Genomic DNA, 16100 nt, shown 5'->3' on the forward strand with positions numbered 1-16100 from the left:
AGAGGGCCCATTCTCGTCTGTCGTGAATGCTTCAACATTAAGGTTTGGCTTTACAATGTTTTGCAACAATACATCCATTTCTAAACCATGATTACAAGTTAATTCTCCACCGATTGCCAAATGCCAAATGGTATAATAAGGAGGACTGCGTAGACCATGTTGTCCGACAGAGCCTTCTTATGATGGGATCTTGTGTTCTCAGTGCCCCTCTGTTTTGCCCATGAGACAGAGAATGAGAGGTGCTGCATTGAAAAGCCTTGCTGCTACTATATTTAGTAGCAGTAATCCTTCAGTCCAGAGCCATAGATAAACAGAGTTTGGCCATTTGCACACACTCTTTATCAACAGCTCTTCTCTTGCACTGTTGCTGCCATCTGGTGTGAGGTCACCTGACCCTGGCCCTGCCCCTGAAGCCTACCCTACCCCTGACCTCAACCAAACAGGGCGCAACACAATTGCGAAAGAGGCAGCACAGGCTACAACACTACCTGTTGGTGGTGCTTATCAGCAACAGCAAAATCTAGTTTGTGTGTGCAACATCTGTGAGCACTGATTTGTCGTCATATTTGTGACGTTGCTTACATCGCTAGCTTTTGTGTTCACATGTGGCGTTGTTACCGTGCTGCTTCTTTTGCTCTCTTTTCATTACACATCATAGCCCAGTGTTACCTTCATGTTTGTGTGTAGCGTGCGTTTGTGTGTGTGTATTAACCTTGCTCTCCCCTCCTCCGCTGCCGCATTCTCCCTTGTCATACCACCACTTGTTTTTCAGTTTGTCCAGCAGCCCCTGCTCGTTCAACTTTAACACCGCCAGGTTCACCGCGTTTCTACATGAACACAGTGGCTGTTAGCAGTTCAGTTGTCATGTCAATCTTCCTGCTGGTATGCATGTTAGCAACATGAACTCTTAATCCTGAGCACAAACAGAATACACACAGCTGGAAATGCCCTTTTTTTCTTAGCAGCAAACTCATTAGTTGTAGAATTAGCTTCAACATATCTTAGCAGCTATGATCAACCTACCGAATAACCATTGAAACAAGAATGCTGAGTGATATTTTTGAGTCAGAATCACGTGATTTGTCCTGAACCGTAGCGATATGGGTTGATTCTGATAGCTAGTTCTAAGTTACTAAATTACAAATCACTTATCAAATGATTTCTTGCTCAAAGAAAGAACGCAATACAAAACACTGACTTCTCATTGTTAGCTGGCATTGGCCATTGTTTTTGCCGGTTGAAATGTCAAATGTAGGGACAATTTATATCTTTTGGTAATGTTGACAAAAAAAGTGACACAGGACATCTTCAAAAAAGGGATCCAATGAGCCAACAAAAATGAGCGGTTAGATAAACTAGGCAAGTTGTAAACAAGCCATCTGAAATGAGGCGCCTTAAGCATGGAGAATAAGGCTCTGTTCAGACCTGCCATTAACATGTGTCTGACACAGATGTCAATCCATTGAGATCTGATTGCTCAGAACACATTTGGAGGTGGTCTGCACAGGATATGGCCATATTTAATTTTAGTAGTGTGTACATCAATGTGTCTTGGACCCAGTTGAAGAACGGACAACACAATTGATGTCCTCTGGTAAGTAGATGTCCGTGCTTATTCACAAATACTAGTTGTACAAATCATGTGAATTTAAATTATTACTTTAAAAAGATACTTTATAGTAAGAGTGCATTTAACATCTTGGCCACATACGAACAGATCAACCAGGACAAATTTGAATGCCCGGTATGAACAGGGCCAAGTTGAATCAGGTCTGACTACGCGTTTGGCATTTTAAAGATACCACTATGTTCCCATGTGATTTGCTGAACAAAAATTAGGGGGACGAGGCCAAAAGTCACCTGTAAGAACATAGCAGCACCACTCTTCCCACATCACTCAACAAAATGTCATGGATTTGTGGAGAGGATCTAGGTATGTCAGTTTAAGTTGTCAGAATGTGTCAGAAAGATCTTCAGCAAGAACTTTTCATTGACCGCTTATGATGATCGGCTTAATCAGGACTTTCATTCAGAGTATTCTGGCAGTTGGAGGTGGGGCATCGTATTGCCACAAACCACATTTGGCTCGTTTTAATAAAATTCTAATATGGTTTCATTAGAATAAACAGATGCTTAATCCAGGTTGACCCAGACCAGGGGCTGGTTGCACAAAAATAATCACTGACTGGTGGTGATGCTTTAACTATTTTTACTATTAAACTATTATTTTTTGCAGATAAGCTTACAAAAGAAAACTTAGGAGATGAGGAAATACTTTATTCCATGGGTCCTTTAATTCCAGGGGAATAGTAGGAAGGTAGCAACTTCAATAAATGAAGTAGTCTTTTTTCTTAAACTCATTGTGTTTTCACTCAGCTGCCTCAAAGCTCCAATGATACCACTTTTGTTGCTGACAAACAAGTCTTAACATGCTTGGGGTCCCAACCCCTTTCAAATAACAATGGTCCACCAAACACTCCCCCAAAGCCATTCTTGTTTTCTTCTCTGGAAAGACTGTTGTAGGGGTATAATCATGTAATAATCACTGTAAATATAGTAGGAAGTAGAACTACTACTATACAGTAGTATTGAGAAGGAGACAAAGAGGAGAGGTCTTCTATTTGCAGACTTTCCTGGAGATGACAAATCTGAACTTTCTGTGCTAATTGACTCAGACTACTACTGGCAGATAGTAACAGGCTGTGTAGAAAGACTGACAGGGAGCCTGGTAGCTTAAGAGAGCACCTTTGGATGGACAGTGCAGGGCCCAGTGGCAGTGTCCAGCATGACTGAGACAACTTGTATGCATATTCAGCTCAGTGAGGATGCACAGATCAACAAGCAGCTGAATGCATTCTGGGAGATTAAGTCACTGGGCATCACATGTGAAAAGTCTGAGACCCCAGAGGACCTCAAAGCCCCACAGCAGTATGAGAAAAGCTCTGTCTACGAGGATGGGTGCTACCATGTGGAGCTGCCATGATGGCAAGTCCATCCAAATGAGGATAAAGTGAGAACCAAACTGCAAGTCGTGTTTAATGCGTCGTTCCATGAAGATGCCGGCAAGGCAGATAGTGAAGAGAGTGATATCTATATGTGTGCTTTGCAAAAGATCAAAGGCAAAGCCTGTACAGCAGATGCCACTGCCTACATGTGCCACTAACAAAGGACAGAGTAACAAAGTCACCACCATTTGAGGTCACAGGTGTAGATTTCACAGGACCCCTCTCTGTGAAGGCACAGGCTTCCATGAAGAAATCATACATCACATTGTTCCCTTTAGATCCAAGCAATCTTGGATATGAATTCAGCATCATAGCACATCAGTGTCACAGCGACAAGACTCTTGTACTTTCTTTTAGATCAGGCTCAACCCTGAATGATAGTGCTATCAACAAACAGATTAACATGTTGTGATGAGCCTAGTGGGGCAAAATACTTGTTAGTCTCTCTACCTATGAAGTCACTGTCTATGGCCACCACCCTCAGAGAGCAGATGTTAGAAAAGATGCATCACACCTTCGTACAGGACTTCCAGCTGGGGCCCTAGATGATTATGTGCATGAGGGCAAAACATACCCAAGCTCTGATATGGGTATGTCATAAATGGTCCAGGAAAGAAGGCTGAGAGAGGCTGACAGTCAGGACCCTTCCCTGCAAGGGGCCACTCAAAAAACATTATACCCTACCATTGAGCAAGACAGCAGGATTCAGGAAAGCTGATCATCTGTCCTGGGGAACCAACCATAAAGGAAAACCATAAGCCCTATCATTTTAAGTCGAAGGGCTGTAAAGAGGAGATATAAAGCTGTATCTCTGGCGTATTTATGATTTGTGAAAATGCACATTTTAGAGGCTAGAAATGGAGTCATGCTGTGGGGTTTATAAAACAATCCCCTCCCTGGTCAAGATGCTTTATGATTTGAGGGAGCTTATCAATCGAGGAGTGGTATATACCTCCCACAGTGAGAAACCCTACTAATTTAGAAAAAAGCTTTTGGCTCCATAATGTAATCATTCGCAATAGCATGAACAGAGTTCTGAATAGTTTTAGGCTTTTTGTTAAACTGTCTAACTAACTCACACTGGCGCAAATCTAAGACGGACCTAAATCTGAAGACAAGTACTGTATTTTTGTGCAACCGACCCAGTGGTTTGTTTCAATGTGCCTTCTTCTACTGTCACTGATTTTTTTTTGCATCTTTTAAAGGGCCTCAAGTAATGATGTAATGGCAGGAAATAAAAGGCGGTGAAATAGTTGCAAGTGGTGTTTGCTATTTCATGCATAAATCAAGAGAGCCTGTCAATACCTTGTGAGTTATGTTGTGATTAATGAAGGCCAATGCCCTTTAAAGACATCTATAATACTAACATCATGTGATGTAAAAATGTTTTTGATAGCCATGCCTGGGCTCAGTTAACAACCAATTTGTTTGGTTACAAATATCAATAACACCAATTCATTTGTCACTAACTGAGTAATCGTTGCTATTTTTTGACTCATAATGTGAATATGATAACATGTGAATGGAGCGCTTCAGATGTGTTTTTGTTTCTAAAATAAACCCACAATTGAACTATTTATCAACTTTGACCCCAATAGTGGCAACATTGAAAAAAGGAACATTAAGTGACAACGGTAAGAACATGATAGGAGCAGAGACATGGTAAAAGTGGAAAATCATGTTTTCAGGTTGTCAGTGAATAATTAAACCATTGTTCATCTCTAAATCAAGAGTTTTCCTGATCGAAAGTTGTGACAATTTAAAATATGTCTCTGCTTCTACCATGGTACATTACAACAACAGCAGTTATACAGTAGATTAAGGGATAAACTTAAAGCTCCATTAAGCGATATTTCCGGTATTAACATTGAGGGTTACCAAAAGGACAAACGGCCAAAAGCAAAATTTGTTGCTGCGTCAACTTCTGTAAACTCATTGTTTTGATTCTGAAGTTCATCCCAATGGGTCTCAATGACTCATCACTCTGTTACGACTACTGCCATCACATCCAAAAGAAAAACTCTTCACTCACAAATGATCTGACTGAATGATCTGTGTATAGAAAAAATAGCTTGAAAAGCAAGTGAAAGTTATGGCAAGAGAAATGAGTGGCAGGATATCAGAATGCCTTCCTGATCTTTTTTTCAAGAGTTGATGGTCCATAGATAAATCCATAGATCTTAGCTTGTCCTTTTTCTCCTTGGTAGCTAGTAGAGCAGTAACAAAGTAAGAGGTCAGTGCTCTCAGCTGGTAAACCTGGATTTCCTCCTCTTAATACATATAAAGATGTATCTACAGTTGAATGAAGTGTTTCCAATTACTCCTGTTGCACACAAAAAAAGCAAAAATATCCCAGATATGGGTGCTGCCATTTGTGCTGTTGATATAACTTGGAGCCAAGCGGCGCAGTAGTGATTGCAGAGTGGAATAGAGATGCATGTGCTTGACATACTGCCGACAGCCACCAGGAGGCGATAAAGATGATAGGGAGGCTTTCATGTCGTCCATCTTTATATACAGTCTGTGGTCTAACAACACAAGTGAAGGAGGTGTACATTACATGGAGGCTAAACACTAGTCCTAAATTTCTTCTAGCTGACTAGCTCCACACCTTTGACAGATCCAATACCCAAAGGATTTGATTTAAGTCCCTTTAGTAACTAAACCATGTCCACAGATTCTGTCTCATCCATAGACATGTCACATTACCTAAGATAAGGACACAATAACTTCCATTCCATTGTGATTGTGTTGATCATCCTACAGCATCTCTCTATCGCGACGTGCTGCTGCTAGTCTGTCCTATTTGGAGCTTGTTCTGGTTTACAGAGATACATACTTGTCCTAGTGCCCTTTGGTTTTTTAGTAAGAGGGTTTCTTTGGGTGGCTCAATTTGTTCTGTTTAAACTAACAGATCTTCCATGAACTTGATTAGTCAAGGAAAGTATAGTACAAAACCATCGCTTAATGCAGCTTTAACTGCAAATTTGACATATAAAGGAAATGAAGAATCATCTTTAAAAACATTCTGCAGGAGAAAGTTAACTTTCAGAACCAACTGACAGAGACACAGAGGAGAGAGAGAAGGCAGGGCAGACAGAGCCACACAGCCATCAGTGTGCTGAAAAGACACAAACGTGAGAAACACAGTGACTAGCGTGCAGCTCAACACAAACAACACACACACACACGCACACACACACACACACACACACACTGCAGTCTGTAAGTACAGTAGCAGGACAGTAATACATATTATTGGATTTGCTGTATTCCAGCATATTCGATTAAAACCTAAGAAATGTGTGAGGATAGTAATAATAAATGTATACATAGCCACCATATCTGCAGTCAGAGTTTTGCTTTCCTTCATTATTATTAGGCAACAAATCAAGGATCCTAAGCTACTGACGGTGGTGCGCCATATTAAATTTAATTCTCACACCCTTCTGTAGTCGTACCCTGAGAGCATAAATGTCTCTCATCTCAGAGATGCATGGAACTCTGATTCAAATGTTATTATGACCAGATGAGATCTAGAATAGGGGACTGTTTAGAGATGTCCAGCATCTAAACTGTACATACCAATGAATACAGTTTTAAGTTAGCTATAGTGTCCAATTTTCCAAAAGTAATCTGAGCAAACTCCCTCCATCAACATCACTGTTGTGTAGCAAAAGTAAGATAACTGAGCATTCACTTGACAATTAATTAAGGATTTATTTGACCTCTGTTAAAACTGATCTTTGGTACTCTGACATGACCAGGACAGTTTGTATATATGTAGCTACCATCAGCTTCTTCTTGAATTAGGTGCATTCTGTCATCAAAATACATTGTATAGCATACCCACTTTTAAAGCAACTAATTCGATTTTGGGGTATATACTATTTCATGTGACCTGCACCTTCCATCATTATACTGTATACAGACTATGCTGCCAAGCTACTAACAGACTGTTCACCTGTCTGTTTTGATTAATCTCTCTTTTCTGAACTACCGTAATTTTCGGACTATAAGCGCCTTTTCCCCCCATTTTTCGACCCTGCGCCTTATATAACGGTGCGGCTAATCTATGGATTTTTACAGCTAACGGCCACTAGGGGACCTCCTAAATCTAACAGGTTACAGTCCACCAACTTTAACTCTATGGGCTGTATGACCGGTCCGCGGTCCACGGTTAAAGCAGCGAAAAGCAACTTTCGCTCAAGTTTGCGAGTGGATCCTGATGGCGTGGAGAAGTGTCAAAACATCCACGATCACCAACGGGTTCCGAAAGGCTGGACTGCTGCGTGATGAAGAGGAGGACGCCGCCACAGGCTCAGCTGAGGCCCTTCAGAGGCTGTTCGATTCCGACAGTGACGAAGAGGAGTTCGTTGGTTTTGAGAGCGACAACGAAGGAGAGAGAAGAGTGGCTGACGAAGCCACCCTGAGCCTGTTCGTTTCCGACGCTGAAGATGAGGACTTTGGTGGTTTTAGTACGTTATGCAAATATGCAACTTGTTTGTTGAAATGTTAATAAATGGGAGCTTCCTCAAGCAGCCATCTCTTTCCCGACAATCCCCTCTGTGCACGAACCCTTACATATGGTAATTAACCATTAAAACACCTGCGGCTTATAGTCCAGTGCGGCTTATAGATGTACAAATCATTAAATTTAGCTGCAGCGGCTTAAACTCCGGTGCGCCTTATAGTGCGGAAAATACGGTACTTCCCTTGCGCGTTGTTTGCATCTGTTAACTACAATCCTAAAACATTGCTTCAGAGTGATACCAGTGATCCAAAACTACCAGGGATACCTTGAGGTGTGTCTGGATTATTTTCATAATGTTTTATTTTATCCTTTAACTATTCTTCTGAAAGTAATTAATGGAACTGCAAATCAAAGACTAGTAGTCATATATACACAGCTGTGTATTAGTCAAAATTAGTCTCCATTTTCTTTTTAATAAGTTGCAAATAAGAGTCCTTACTTGGAACATTCAAGGAGTCCTTTGGAAATTCTTGAAATATATAAAAATCAACCTGAAATAAGTCTGTCAGAATTTGGATAAATTAATAAAATCTTATCCCTGTAAAATATGTACCTATATTTTTGAAATAAAACATGTATTTTTCCTTTGGTAGGAGATGCAGTTCATTTCTAATGGAAAGCAAATGTATATGCACACGTAGACAAACGTACACACACAAACATACACATTAAACACATAAAAGTGTCATAAGCTCATAAAGAACAACCCGCTGATCAAGTCTTGAAGATCCAGCTCATCATAATTGTTGAAAGAAATGTGCAGCCAAATTTCCCAGACTGGAAACAATATGGAATCAAATATTAATCAGTGTATCCCATCTACAGACATTACCCCAAAAATAAAAACGATCAATATATTACTAATGAAAGCCCCAATGCAACACACCCATAAAAGTTGTTGTTGACAAAGTATGTCTTCAAGACCTGAAATCTCAAATTCAAACCCAATCCCAAAATCATCACGGCAACCACCACTAGCCATTGGTCAGAGGTGGTAGCCATGGTAAAAATACAAACCACTGGGATGATGTCATCAGGGTAGGTGGATTATTATAACAACGAGTAAGCCGCCATGCCCCATTCATCGCACTCACATACTGCAACACCCAATTGGCACTAAGGCTTGGGACCAGACTATATCGCTCCCCATGGTGGGAAATATTTTCATAGGTCACACTGGCTAATTACAATCTGACAGACAGACAGTCAGCCAGTGTTTTCTGATAGTCACTGCAGAGCACTGAGGGAGGGACATTCTGAGTCCACTCACCACCTTAAGTCAAAGCGCAAAGCAGTTGCATGAATTGCTCTTTCAAACTTTCAAGTGTGGACGAAAGAGCTGTGTGAATGGGGAGAGGGACAGTTTGCTAGGCAGCAGGTTAGTAGCGTGAATGGTACATGGCAGTGCAGGTTGGCTAGCATTGTTATACTGATCCACCCACCTTAATGGGGATCCTTTGGGCGTGGCGATGCCGTATCCTTTGGAGTCCAGGTTTCCTCCCACTTTCATGGTGTCGCAGGGCTTCCTCTGCTCAATGTACTCGTTCATGGTGGACTCCAGCAGGTAGGCGTACTTCCCTTTGGACTTTCGGACACGCAGGACACCTTCTGATGTTTTTTTGACGAAGACGGAGGGCTCTGCTGATTTCATGTACTGCCACATCTTGTCAAACAAGGCTATTTTGGAGCGCTAAAAAGGAGATACAGATAAGATGCTATATTTTAGTTTGAACAACAGGGGTACAACTGTAGAATCATGACACAAACAATTCACAATAACTCCTGTTGCTTTATCAATCCCTTTTAAAGGGGATTCGTGAAACGCTCAGTCATGTCTTGTGTGCCACAATTTTTGTTACCATTCTTAGTTTGTTTTTTTTGTTTTTGTTTATTTAAACATTCAGTGTGAACCTATCCAGTGTCTTTTTAATACCAATTTGCCCCACTGCCATTATTGTCACTCCAGAGTAAGATGGGTTGCTTCCTCCTTCAAGACCAGGTCCTCTACCAGAGGCCTCGGAGTCTGAAGGTTCTGCAAAGTATCTTAGCTGTTCCTAGGATTGCACTTTTCTGGACAGAGATCTTGTTTGGTGCTCCTGGAATCTGCTGGAGCTTCTCTCCCAATTTTGGGGGTCGCAGCCGATCACCACTGGCACCACTGTTGCCATTACTTTCCACATCTTTTCTATCTCCTCTTTCAGCCCTTGGTATTTTTGGAGCTTCTAGTGTTCCCTCTTCTTGATGTTGCTGTCACTTGGGATTGCTACATCAATCACTACTGACTTCTTCCTTGTTTGTTGACCAACATGATGTCCGGTTGGCTAACCATCACCATCAGTCTGGATCTTGAAGTCCCACAGGATCTTTGCTCGGTCAACCACCTTTAGAGGTGTCTTCCATTTTGACCCTAGGACTGCCATCTCTTTGGGTTATGGACATTGTTGCACATTGGTGGTAGCTGGTTGCAGTTTTTTGGGCTTGTTTCAAAAGTGTAGTTGCTTATTTTGGCTTCTCCCTATCTTTCTCTCTCTCTTCCTCTCTCCATTAAAAGGAATTGTCCCATAATGGAGCTACCGTCAACAACTCCAGGATGATGACGCATGCATGACCCGCCCAACTATTATACATTTTATTTCAAGCTAGTGTGTAATATTTAGAAGAATTTCTTCACAGAAATTGAATATATTGTCCATAACTATGTGGTCATATATGTATAATCACCTGCAACAAAGAACCACTGTTTTTTCGTCAACTTTGTATGAGTTGAATATAGTTACATTAGGTGGACCCGACCTCTGTGTAAGTCGCCATGTTTGCTATGTAGTGCTGTATACGGTTGAACAAAAATGTCCAGAATACACGCTTTCGCTTTTGATTTTCTTTTCACAATTATTTCTCTGGCTCCTTGCTCAATTCTTTATTTGTATTTTCATTAAACTTTGTGTTTCATTCAATTATTTTAATGGCTCAAATTTCTCTACTTGTATATTTCTTTCATGTAATTATGTTCTTTCAACATAATAGTTCTTTTTTTATTGTCAATAATATCGGATATGTTACTTCCTGTAAAAAGTAAATGTTCGCTTTGAATAAACTGAAAACGTCCTTTCTTATAGAAAACTTTCTGTACAACATTGAGTAGGTCACTGTACATACTGTGTGTTATAAATAATGTTCAGTCTAAAAAATGCTGGGTGTGAGTTGGATTTTCACAGCTAAATGTGTTTTCTATCTGCACATCCTGGTGGGCTCTGACCTAAAGCAGATTTTGGACTGATGTGTTAGACAGTGCTCACCACCACCATCATCCAAACACCAAAGGAACGAAGATCTTTTGGAAGACTGACGTTGATCTCTTCAGAGGACGCTCTTTCAGATCCTTCGACAAGGAGTACTGAAGCCCACCTCACATATACACAACATGTAGGCGTGTCCTTTAATTCATCTCCCTTCTTGTGTGCCCTGCTATCATCTAAAAAAAATATGTTACATGTTGTGGTAAACTGCTTTCTATCAGTATGACCACGAAGATGTCCTTACCCTGAAGAACTCCTTGGTAGATCCAGAGTCCAGGGTTCCGTACGCTATCTCTGTCTGTTTAGCCAGGTCTTCAGCACTCTCGATGGGAGAAACCATCCTCTCCACCGTCAGAAAGGCAGCGAGGTTGGCAGTGTATGATGAGATGATGATCAGAGTGAAGAACCACCACACTCCCCCGACTATACGACCTGACAGAGACCTGGACAAACACACACACACACACACAGGGACAAACAGGCCAAAGCATGCTGTTATTACAGATTCATATCTTGAGTAATTCATGGGCTTTGCTGGGAGGATGGTCAGTATCAATAGAATAATTGAAGTCCCTCTGAGGTAACATCATCTGGTCTCCCTGGATACAAAAGGAATTTTTCTGTCATGCTAATAGACAGACAAAATCTTTATAAGCTTCTAATGGTTCACTTGCATTTCCCATCAGCACTGTGAATGTTTAATTGATGTGTTCAATAAAGAAACAAAACATTATAGTGGTTTGATGTCAGCTTAAGTACATTGTACTTGACTGTATTTGTGACTTAGATGATCAGCTCATATTCAGTGACTAGTTAAAGCAGAAAACCAGGTCAGTGCAAATCGGGCTCACCGATTTTTTTTGCCACTCTATTTTGCATTACATTTGTAGTAACTATTATGGTTCCTTATGGATTCAGCATTAGGACTAAACATTTTAAAATGACAGAGATTATTAAAATTTAAGAGATGATGACCTACAATTCGTGATTTGAGTTATTATAAGCCATGTCTACAACCTCAGAAAAAGCACCTCTGACACTGTCGACTGCAGCTGTGAAGCAAAATGTTTACCAGAAAAGATCAGAGAGTCACTCCTTTATACGAAAGGAATGTACATTACCAACCTTGGTGAGATGTCACAACCCTGCCGCATGAAAGCACCCAAAGAGAACCAGAGGGAGTTAAAGATCCCAAACTCATTGTTGGATTCAGTTGTTAATGGCAATGCTCCGTCCTCTGGCTCCTCTAGTGTCCACTCGTAGGGGCTGAATCTGGATACCTACAAGATAATATGAATGTTTATTGCTTTGATTTTCATTGTTGCCCTGTACTTAGAAGAAAAAACATACACTGTTACTTTGGCAGCAAGGTGTTCATTGTCAAGGAGAAGAATGCACACACAAGATGTTGTATTGACAAAAGTTAAATGCACATGCTCCATGGAAAGTTTATTTACAGGCGTCATATCACTACTGGTAGTCTGATGGGGTGTATTGGTTCAGGTGTGTGCGACTAAAACTAGTATCTTGAATTTACACGTAGCACAAAGCCTGAAAATCGCAACTGCAAAGACCTGCACATCTCATTTTCTTGCATGAAGACAAATAATATTGACAACATTTAACACCCTTTTGTCTAGGCATCACTTAATATGGCCTAACCGCTCCTGGCCGCCAACATACTATGAGATTTAAATAATCAAAAGTCTAATCAACCTAATTCCTCAAAATTAATACCCCAAGTCCCAGGACACACTGCCTGCGTTGGTATTCATGGAGGATGGTTTTCATGCTGGTGCCCCACAGCCTGTGTGTTAATATCAACCTTTTGTTCATTTGAGGCTTTTCTCTTTTTAGTCGTTTTGTTTGTAGCTTAGTTTTGTTTGGATTTCATATGTCTTTTGGGATTTTGGGGGTTGGTCTTGTATTTCCTTTTGTTTTTCTAAGTTTTTGTGTCTCTAATTCACATTTTTGATTTATCCTGTCCCAATGTGTTTCAGCTGTGCCCATTTATTCCTCACTCCCTTGTGTATTTATTCTCTGTGCTCCCAATCTTTGTCAGTTTCCCTGCTCAGTTTGGCTCGATTCAGTTCACTTCAGTTCATTTCAGTCACATTCAGTGTTTCCTTGACTCTATGTTCCTGAGTTTTGCTCCTGTTTTGCTGCCAGAGTTTTGAGTTGTGAGTTCCTTTTTGTGCCTGACAACATGGAAATAACTACTGAACACTATTTTATGCATTACATGCCTTTTCCTGTGTGTGACAAACACACACAGTTCCCAGCAAAAATAGACGGAAAGATCTGTTGATGTTGATATTGACACCAGAGCAATTTTGTGAGGTACAGTAGCAGCCCTGCCCAGGCGTAACACTTACACATACTGTTTACAATACCCACATACATACATCACACAGACAAACAATGCAGTTGTGTCTCTCTGTGCACCCAGGTTAAAAGATGCTACAAATATAAAAAATGACAGCAGTATTTTGTAGGCAGAATATTGATGCACGCACATAGCACACCCGCATCAGGAATGATGTAATAAAACACATCTATACCCACAAACAGACTTACCAGAAAGAGTACAACACTGACTCCTATATAGGCAAAGACAATGCACATCCAGATTTCATAGGCCAGTGGGTCCAGAAAGGAGAAGACTCCTGGTTTGGATTTCTGTGGCTTTTTGATCATAATGGAGATTCCCAAAGACATGAAGGGTTTGGAGAAATCGATCACCTCTTCACGAACCAGAGTGATCGTCAGCGGAGCAACTGCTATGTCTGCTTTCTGTTGGAGAGACAGAGGCAGAAAGAGCGTTTGACAGTGTGAGCTCTTCAACGACCACCAGTACAATACAATATTAATACAAAATAATGTGATCAATTCCTATATTGTTATTAACTGATACTTTGGTTTAAATGATGAAAGATGTGCAGAGAGCTGTTATTTCAATGAGTATGACTCAATTCATACTAATCGACTAAATGGTGACATGGTGAGATTCTGGTGTTGTTGAGCATGGTGGACCCTTGTGGTATGATATATTATATTTTGTATGAGTATTAAATCTTACCCCATATACCAGCTCTCCAACCATGCCATTCCAGATCTTGGTCTCTGCATCTCTTGCTCCGTATTTACCGTCACCCACAATCCTTAGCTGGTAGCGTATGCCACAGTGCTTTGCAATCTCCGCAGCCAGGTCAACGCAGTAACCTTGCATCAGTCCAAAATAAACAATTAAAAAAGAAAAGACACATTCAGAAAACACGTCACCAGGGTTAGACAAACTTTATGAGATACAGACTACAGTATGGAAACTTCAGTTGAATGATGCACATAAACATAATCAGCAGGTATCAACCTAAGGAATCCTGTGTATGATGGCGACATTAGTTTTTGACCAAAGTATCTTGCAAACATACTCTGTGTATTGTATTAAAAAATATATAATCTATACATAAAAGATGAATTGGTTTTGGAGGCTGTATGATGGTGCAACATAAATAGAAGCAATACCACTTCTGCGTTGTCCATGGAGAATGGTATACAGTATATAGGTATTGAAAAAATATGACTGTGGAGCCATTTTTTATTACTTTAATAAACATGTTGTTGTGCAGTTTTTTTAATATAGTGAGCCTCATTAAATACACACAAATACACACACATGAACAATTTGGTATACAGACATACCTTCATATCGGTCATTGTCTTGAAACAGCTCAGCGTTTTTCTTCAGCATCACATAGGGGGCTTCCTAGATGCACAAACATATTTTTGCTAATTCTATGCACTCCTTTTTAATAAAGAATAAGTTATTAACAATAAGATATCCAACAATCTGCTTACAATCTGATATGACTTGGTCATGCTTGGTATTTTAATTGGTACAAACCTCCATGTAGCCATCACAATATGGGAGTAGTGCTGATATGTATTAAGAAATTCAATTATTTGTAAAGTGACATAACTGCATGACAGATGGCAGTCTTATTTGTCGACTTAGTCGGGCCAATTGTGGTTACAAATGGACGAAGCATTGGAGCGTTAAAGGAAGTTGAATTGATTTGACCACACCCACAAAACATTTTTACCCAACCGTGTAAAAAACATCTCAAGTCAAACATCTGGACAGCGCTCGGGGCCATCCAGTCTATGTCCCAGTGGCGTCAAGAGCTGCTCTCAGACACGCACTGAAGACCCGACATTTTCCTGAACTTCTCCGGAGGGGCTGTGAGAGAAAGCAAATGTCACTCCGGACATTGCCTAGAACTTCTCCTGCCAGCCCCCTGTGAAATGTCCAGAGAGTGTCTGAGGAAAATCTGAACAGACTTCACAGCAAGGCTGGTGGGCATGTTGATGACTTGACAAAAAACTTTGCTTTCTGCAGCAAACTTATCATGTCCTGCCTCCTGCACGCTGTACCCAGACACCACGGAATGTTCCGCCCATCTTCCCGTTGTTGTGACCGTGTCTGACTCGGACAATCTCCTGCTATGTTTGTCATATTTCTTATCATGTCATGTCTTATAACAGCTAAGCCGTGCTTGACCTGTTAAAGATGAAAAAAAGTCATCAATTAGATGATACATTAGTGGAAGCGATATCTCTCCAGCGTTCTGTCTGATCTGATGTTGCCTCTTTGCATCCATTTTATAATTTACTCCATCTTGTGGCAGCAGCAGGTTATTGCCTCTGGAAGCCAACTTGACCACGTCCAGCCATTGCATTTATCATTTGTCATTTCCGTGGGTGTGACCCTGTCCCGTTGACAAAGGCTGGAGGGGACAGGATCTTGTTTTGGACTTTTTCCCATTGAAGATTAAACCTTGGATCTCTGAACAGTGAATGACTATGGCTAACTGCTCTAAGATGCACTGGCAATAAAAACCACCTTGGTCATTCATATATATTACATTTATAAAACCAACCTTCCCACCCCGCCCCAGGTCTTCTTGTCTAAGTGTAAAAGTCACTGTGTGCCGCTGGTAAGTTCAGTGAAGCTTGGTGAAAAGCGTGGGAAAGGTAGCCTGGCCAGACTAATACTCAAATACGTATTAGTCTGGGACCTCTCGGTTCATTTTCGATTTCCCAGAGGCGTTACCAACGGACGCAAGCGAATGTGATTCGCTTGCGAATCTCGTCTGTTTAGTGATGTGAAAATGTCAACAGACTACAGCAGAGAGGAGATGCATGCGATGATTCCAAGTCTCACAGCTGCCGAGATATTAGCAGAGACATTTTTGCAATATTTTT

The 16100-nt window shown here is 40.8% G+C and overlaps 1 protein-coding gene across 4 annotated transcripts in view; it reads right to left on the minus strand.

Moving 5' to 3' along the window:
- Positions 1 to 16100, minus strand: part of LOC118312962 (glutamate receptor 2-like) — a 57120-nt gene that overhangs the window by 13790 nt on the left and 27230 nt on the right. For 2 of the 4 annotated variants that reach the window (XM_035638070.2, XM_035638068.2), the window contains exons 11-17: positions 14538 to 14601; positions 13915 to 14057; positions 13413 to 13628; positions 11961 to 12115; positions 11080 to 11278; positions 8982 to 9229; positions 713 to 827 (exon numbers count right to left, since the gene is read on the minus strand). In XM_035638070.2, the coding sequence (XP_035493963.1) occupies positions 713 to 827; positions 8982 to 9229; positions 11080 to 11278; positions 11961 to 12115; positions 13413 to 13628; positions 13915 to 14057; positions 14538 to 14601 (1140 nt within the window). The remainder of the gene's footprint in view (positions 1 to 712; positions 828 to 8981; positions 9230 to 11079; positions 11279 to 11960; positions 12116 to 13412; positions 13629 to 13914; positions 14058 to 14537; positions 14602 to 16100) is intronic. The other 2 variants (XM_035638071.2, XM_035638069.2) reach the window with 1 other exon arrangement.

This window comes from Scophthalmus maximus, chromosome 8 (assembly GCF_022379125.1).
Source record: "Scophthalmus maximus strain ysfricsl-2021 chromosome 8, ASM2237912v1, whole genome shotgun sequence".
NCBI classification, from domain to species: Eukaryota; Metazoa; Chordata; class Actinopteri; order Pleuronectiformes; family Scophthalmidae; genus Scophthalmus; species Scophthalmus maximus.